At 38.0% G+C, this 7,453-nt stretch overlaps 1 protein-coding gene across 2 annotated transcripts; it reads left to right on the top strand.

Annotated features, from left to right (window-relative positions):
• Positions 1-271: 271 nt before the first annotated feature.
• Positions 272-5,631, top strand: LOC109018735 (transcription factor PIF3-like). 2 transcript variants are annotated; one of them, XM_019000902.2, is made up of 7 exons: positions 272-1,179; positions 1,323-2,571; positions 2,668-2,772; positions 2,900-2,965; positions 3,321-3,386; positions 3,492-4,007; positions 5,055-5,631. In XM_019000902.2, the coding sequence occupies exons 1-7, from the start codon at positions 1,088-1,090 to the stop codon at positions 5,157-5,159; spliced, it is 2,199 nt and encodes a 732-aa protein (XP_018856447.1). In that variant the 5' UTR covers positions 272-1,087; the 3' UTR covers positions 5,160-5,631. The 2 variants fall into 2 exon arrangements, with proteins under 2 accessions (XP_018856447.1, XP_018856448.1); XM_019000903.2 differs by lacking the exon at positions 5,055-5,631 and adding an exon at positions 4,120-4,217.
• The last annotated feature ends 1,822 nt before the right edge of the window (positions 5,632-7,453 follow it).

Raw genomic sequence — 7,453 nt, 5'->3', positions numbered from 1 at the left:
TGTAGTATGCAAATACAGAGAACAGGGACAACCTACCACACCAATTAGGACACCTGCCCACCCTTCCTCCATACCGGGCGTGAAATAAATGTTAGGCCTAATGAGTTTGGTACTCCAATCGCAATACAACACCTTCCTTAACTGTTGGATTTAAATTGGAATAATAAAAAATGTTAACCCAAGGTCCACACAGACATGGGCCCGCACCCCATTAGGAAAAGAGACTTAACCATGATAACAACCACTAACTGTGGTTAAGCTCATCTCTCTCCCTCTCTCTCTCCATCCCCTGCAAGTCAGCCAGTCTTTCGCCGTCTTCTACGTCGACTTGTATCCCCACCCCCCCTCCCCCTCTCTGAGCTTAGCCACAAACTCTTGAAGCTTGCACTTTTGGGAACATTTCTTCTGATCTATGACCAAAATCTTACTTTTTTAATGCATATGGATTAGCAAAGCTTGACTAGTTCGAGGAGGATCAGATTTTCCAAAGATTTATTGTTTCTTTCTAATGAATTATATGGATTTTTCACAGTTGAAAATTGGGTAGCGTTGTTTTAGCGGGTCTACAAGTTACACCGCTTTCCTTTGATTTTATGTGCAAAGTTAGCGGTGTTTGTTTGAGGTTTTTGATTTGATGATCTGGGTTTATTTATTTTTTGTTCCTTTTTCTTGGGGTTGCTATTTAATGATTAAAAAAGCGGAAAAGATCAAAGTTTTAAAATAAAATTTTGGAGGGTTTTTGTATCGGTGGAAGCCATTAAAGAATTGGTTTGACTGATACTTGATTCTTAATTAGAATTTGCAATTTTCTATATTATATACCTCCCTGACAAAGACTTTGGTATTGTGAATTATAACCGTAAAAGGAGTGCCCTTTCCTTTTCGGCCCTGTAAGTTCAACTGGGATTGTCTTATAGTGGCGTTTTGGACAGGCTTGGGTCTTAAATTCTTGTTGGGTTTCTATTTGTTTGGTTCTTGGAACTGTGCATCGAGAAGTAAAAGTAGTGAGTTGATGCTACCAAAAATGGAAGGGTGCTTGAACCTGGGGCATTTTTGAGGAACGGAAGTGTGTTTCCACCTCTCCATCATGCCTTTGTCTGAGCTGTATCGAATGGCTAAAGGGAAGCTTGATTCTAATCAAGAGAAGAACACAACGTCTTCAACTGATCTATCTTTTCTGTAAGCTCAGTTTCACTTTCATTTACTTTATTTATTTGGAATGCATTCGTTCACGCCAGCGGATTGGGTTTGGTGATCCTATTTGATCTTTGGTCATTTTTTCATTATTATTGTTCCTGTTCTTGTGGGTTATTATGATGCAGACCTGAGAATGACCTTTTTGAGCTTGTATGGGAAAATGGTCAGATTTTGAAGCAAGGTCAGTCCAGCAGAGCTAGAAAGAGCCCAACTAGTAACAGCTTACCATCTTACTGTTTACCATCTCACACCGTTAAGACAAGAGATAAAGATATGGGAAATGGCAACAGTTCAAAGGTGGGGAAGTTTGGCGTCTTGGACTCTGTATTGAGTGAAATCCCAGTGTCGGTGCCGTCCAGTGAAATTGATTTGAGTCAAGATGATGACATGATGCCTTGGTTGAATTATCCAATCCATGAACCTTTACAGCATGAATATTGTTCTGAGTTCTTGCCTGAATTTTCTTGTGTCACTGGAAATGAACTATCCACCGATAGTAATGTGGCATCTGGGGACAAGAGAAATAGTTGTAATATGGTCTATAGGGATTGCCATACCGATTCTGTAAATGATGGTGTGAGTTTAGGACAGGGGGATGTGTCAAAGGTTTCGCAAGTGGGAGGTGGCGATGCCACAATATCTAGAACTAATTTTCGTCCATTCCACTCGTTATCACAACAATGCCAAACATCACTTCCATCACTTAGATCAAAGGTTTCAGATGTCACTGGCAATAATACTAGCAACGTCATGCACCACACTCTGTGTGGAGATTCAACACGGGTTGCATCTGCTGCAGATGGATTTCATAGCATACAGTTGCAGAAGAAAGATCCAAGGCCGCCTGGTAATAACTCCAATCTGATGAATTTCTCGCATTTCTCACGACCGGCTGCTCTCGTGAAAGCTAATCTTCAGAACATTGGCCTGATGGCTGGTTCGGGATCAAGCATGCAAAGGATAGCGAGCAAGGATAAAGGTTCTGCTGCACCTAGTAAAAATTCTCCTGAATCAACAATTATCGATTCAAGTAGTGGTTCCCGGAAAGAATCAAGTTCCCATCGCCAACCTGTCACATTCCCATCCAAGGTTGATTTAAAACCATTGGATGATAAGCCTGTTGAGGAACCGATTGCCTCTATTCAATCTGAGGCTGTTTGTCAAGAGGATGCCTCTAAGAATGATAAAACCTCCAATCAAGTCCTTGGGGAAAGTGCAACGAAAGGACTACGAGATTGTGAGAAGACTACAGAGCCTGTTGTTCCTTCCTCTTCTGTTTGCTCAGGCAATAGTGTGGAAAGAGCTTCGGACGATCCAACACATAATTTGAAGAGGAAAGGTCATGATACTGAAGAGTCTGAATGCCATAGTGAAGTAAGTTAAAGTGTTGGTTTTACATCTTTTCAGTATTTGTTGGTCTTACCTGTATCACTTTTCTCTATTTACCAAAGAAAACACTATTATGTCCAGGACGTTGAGCAGGAATCAGTGGGTGCAAAAAAAGCAGCTCCTGCTCGAGGGGGTACGGGTTCTAAGAGAAGCCGAGCAGCAGAAGTGCATAATCTATCAGAAAGGGTGAGCAATACCATTCAAGACTAGCATTCGCAATAAAGAATGTCGTTATTTCTTTTATGGTTCTTCACTGCCTTATTTCTGAACTATAAGTTTGTAACTGGTACTCTTTTTGGACTTCTACAAACAGAGGCGAAGAGATAGGATTAATGAGAAGATGCGTGCATTACAAGAACTCATACCAAACTGCAATAAGGTTTACATTTTCTGTTACAGTTTTGTGCAAGATTTGCTAGATGGACATGCGTTGTTTAGACTTTGTAATTGAGTCAATTACCTAAATCTAAGACCATGGCTTAGAATTTGGCCATATGGAAGTGGAATTACTTTATATTAGTAGATACCTGTGTTTATGATTCTATAGCTAAAAGCTCAAATGTGTGCAAGGTTTCAGAGTTTGATGCTAACCTAATTTGGTTGCTTGATAAATTTAGTTAATTCTGAAAGTAATGGGTCTTATAGAAGATTGTAACATTGAGCTTAACCAGCTAAAAAGCATGATATTTTCTTCATTCTCTGTTTTTCCGACTTTTGGGTTTTGGCATTATAAGGTGGATAAAGCATCAATGCTTGATGAGGCCATTGAGTATCTTAAGACGCTTCAATTTCAAGTGCAAGTAAGCACTCTTTTCTCTTTCTTGATCAAATAGTTTTTTCAGTTTTATTTTTGCAGGATTTGGATAATCCAATTGTAACATGACATTATTCACATTGTTATGCAGATTATGTCCATGGGAGCTGGTTTGTATATGCCACCTATGATGTTACCAACAGGAATGCAACAAATGAGTGCACCTCATATGGCTCATTTCTCTCCTATGGGTCTTGGAATGGGAATGGGAATGGGAATGAGTTTTGGGATGGGTATGCCCGACATGAATGGTGGATCTTCTGGGTATCCTATGATTCAGGTGCCCCCTGTGCAAGGAGCACATTTACCTGTCCCACCTATATCCGGACGCACTGCTTTCCATGCAATGGCAGGATCTAACCTTCCGATGTTTGGGCTTCCTAGTCAAGGAATTCCCATGTCGATGTCATGTGCACCCATAATTCCTCTGTCGGGAGGGCCTCTTATGAAATCAGCTGCAGGACCGAATGCCTGTGGGGTTGTAGGTCCTATGGAAAATGTGGATTCAGCTCTAGCTTCCACCTCAAAGGATCCAATACAGACCATTAATCCTCAAGTGACGCACAGCACAGGTGCCAATAGCTCAATGAATGAGACATCTAAAAAGGTTTGTGCATTTTTTGTAGGAAAAGAAACGTACAATATTTTGAAAATGTGATTAAGGTAGACTCAGCATAAATTTATTGTAAATGTATCACTAAATAAAATTATGACAACAGATGTGAAGACTAAAAGGTGGAAGATTATACATTTCACTGGCAAATTTTCTCTTAAATGAGGCCAGAACTCTCATCTCTGTCTCTATGGAACGGCAAAAGCAAAAATATAAGCAAGCTACTCTCTCTCCTTTCTTTTATTGTGCTAAGCTGTCATATTTCTTAGTTCATGGTCTCTGAATTATTTTTGCAATACTTTCTCATTATGACTTGTCGGGGTTAACATCTATTTCCAAAGGTTTGAGAAGAAATAATGACTCGATATTTCTTGAAGTTCTATGCATGATTGTTGGCGTTCTTTGTTGGCAAGCAGAGTCTTGCAGGATGACAGTTCAGACATGGGGTAGACATTTATATAGACACTACTAACCAAAAGGTTGAGAAAACTATGTAAGAAATGTGATGAAGATATTGAACCTTGGCTGGATAGCTAGACAAGGTCAGATTAATGCTGGTTGGTACTTCAAATTTTCATTTTTGTGTGAAAAACTTGGACAAATAGTCCTCAATGCGTGGGATGTTCTCTTCAAACAGAAAGAGTTGGGGTTTCATGAAAGAATTGTTTTGTTTGCTCATGAAGTCAAACTCTTAAATGAATGAATAAATCTATTTGTAAGTCACTTCATTGGCACACCAACCACACCGTTGATATGGAAGCCTGCCACATCAACTTACATTAAAAAATAATAATAATAATAATAATAATTATTGATACTTGCTCTTTTTATAAATATTATAGGCCTCACAGTAAGTGGTGTGTTATATGCCAAGTTTGTAAGTAGCATAATTAATATAAAAAGACATGTATTAAACTTAACTAACCTTCCAAACTTCAACTCTTTATCACAAAAGGTTTCCTTCGACTATTTAATTGAGTTGCATTCTGCCTGGTCTGCCAGAATCCCCTAATATTTTACTTTATTTTTTCCTAATGCCAGTGTCCAACTACAAATTCAGCGTTTGAGTCGTCTACTTTGGTGCAAAATAATGGTCAAGCCCCAGATGTTACTGGCAATGCAGCTCTCAACTGTGAACGGAAATGACCTTGTGCCGAGTAGACCAGCTGCTTTTCAGATATTGGAAATCGGGATTACTTCAATTATTATACAAGTCGGAGGTTGGTGGCTTCCAGCGGTAATGACTCGTTATCCATGCAGGCAATGATTGACAACCATACTGATGATCTTTGTGATCGAATAGAAATCTGTCGTGGCCTTTTGAGATTAAACCTTTCGTTTCATGCTTCTTCATGATCTCGGAATTTCAACTGAAGAACCGGGGAGGCATAATGCAGTCTGTATTCTTATTTCGTAGTAGTACAATTACAAAGTGCACAGGTTTTGCTACCTTGGGAAGACTCGGTATTTTTCTTGCAGTTGTACATTTGAATAGTGACATATGCAGTCTTTTCAACGTCTAAGAGTAAACTATCTCGGGAGCATGTATTCAAAACTTGGTTCAGTCCTTTCACAATAAGTATTTGAATTAAATGAAACGATTGTTATATTCCAACTGAATCTCGCCGCCCCCCCCTTCCTCTCTTTCTTTCTCGCTCTCTCTCTTACAATGTAGTGTGACTGGAATAGTCTTAGTTCCTTTCTATTAATATATTTGGATAGTTGCTCTGTGATTGGGTTTTGAAAGGGTTGTATAATGATATTATCAAATAGAAAGTTGTATATGGCTGCTGGTTTGTGCCTGGGAGAGCATTGGGTATCATTAGGGGTGGGCGCGTCCCGCCTAGAAGGCTTGGGCAAACCTGCCCGCCCCATGCAGGGGCCTCTGCCCGCATGGATAAGAGGTACGGTGGATGGAGTCGGACTGGGCCAGGCTTCCAAAATATTTATTTATTATATTCATTACTAAAATGACGTCATTTTGGTAACAAATATTATACATATTTATAAAATGTCGAAACGACATCCTTTTTGAGTCAACTCTAATTATCATTCCTGACAGTTCTTCTCCCCTCTCTCTCTCTCTCTAGACAGAGTTATTTGCAATTTGCTGTGGATTTTTTTTGTTGTAGTTTTTTTGTAGTTTAGGATTTTTTGTTGTGGGATGTGGATTTATATTTTGTTGTGAATTTGTGAACATTTTTTTTTCTTTTCTAGTTGTGTCATAGGTGTGATGGGTGGTGCCGCGGTGGACGAGAGACAGACGGACTAGTGGTCCGCCCCGCCCATTGGTAACAGGATGGAGGGCCCTGCCCTCAATGTGTAGAGACAGATTTTGAGGGAGGCAAATCTCATCTTCTGCCCATGCTAGGGTGGAGTGCAGGTAGGGGCAACCCCGCTCCATAGGCTGCAGGTAGCATCCCTAGGTATCATTTCTTAGACATACCATGATTCTCTAGATTATTATATCAGACACTTCAAGTTTTTTTTTTAAATTGCAATGAAATGGATTTTCAATCTAATTCTATTAATTTCTTAGTTTCTCTGTTAAATTTAACTACGAATCATAAATGAAGAGTACGAATTTACAGATTTGCATCTGAACATAGCTTCTTCTTTCATTTTTTTTTTTTTTTTCTTTAGGGTAAAAACAATTTGCACGCTCAAGATGCATGGACGATTTCTATACCTTTATGCCTACCTTAACGGCATGGTTATACTCTTATGCTTTCCTTAACGCTACAGTCATCATATACGACTGTACTATAAAGTAGCCAGCATGTTCTTATTAGCTTTTCACGCAGAGAATTAACGAGCTTTATCGTCCAACATTTGATTGCCGAAATGGAACCCCGTCACAATTCCTCCAAGATTATTATTATTGAATGAAAATTAAACTTTCTCCATCTTTTATGCTAACCAATATTTTTTCTATAATTTTTTTTTAGGGTCATAATATTTGTTTTCTTATGGGGTCTATCATTCTTAAATGGTAAAATTTGGTTAAAAAAAATCAATAAATATAAAAGTTTTACTCAAAAAGATCTTAGTTATGTACAAAATCTTTAAACAATCGTGAAATTGGAATAAAAATAGTAAAATGATGATATATTACTCTTGAATATTATTTTGATATTGATCATGGCCTTATTTGTTTTCAAAACTAATTATTAAAACAAGTATATATATGGATAAAGAATAATACTCTATCTAAAGAAAAATTAGATTCTCTTTTAAATTATTATATTAGTTATATGTATTATTAATCAAAACAAGATTAATATTTGTTTTGCATCTCATAAACTTAATAAAATTTCATTATTTAATATTTAAATTTTATTATTGTTAAATTAAAACTTTGTATACTTAATAGTCACTTTAAACCACAAAATAAATTCAGCCGCCACTATTCTAGATGAATAGTCATATTAAAAGAAGGA

Source organism: Juglans regia, chromosome 7 (assembly GCF_001411555.2).
Source record: "Juglans regia cultivar Chandler chromosome 7, Walnut 2.0, whole genome shotgun sequence".
NCBI classification, from domain to species: Eukaryota; Viridiplantae; Streptophyta; class Magnoliopsida; order Fagales; family Juglandaceae; genus Juglans; species Juglans regia.
The sequence above is the reverse complement of the archived record's forward strand: the minus strand, read 5'-3'. Positions and strand labels throughout refer to the sequence as shown.

What these genes read in the sequence shown, in the direction of transcription:
- LOC109018735 (XM_019000902.2), top strand. Translation starts at nt 1,088, where the DNA reads ATGCCTTTGTCTGAGCTGTATCGAATGGCTAAAGGGAAGCTTGATTCT. An exon ending in TCAACTGATCTATCTTTTCT is followed by an intron (nt 1,180 to 1,322) that starts GTAAGCTCAGTT and finishes ATTATGATGCAG; the next exon opens with ACCTGAGAATGACCTTTTTG. An exon ending in TCATACCAAACTGCAATAAG is followed by an intron (nt 2,966 to 3,320) that starts GTTTACATTTTC and finishes TGGCATTATAAG; the next exon opens with GTGGATAAAGCATCAATGCT.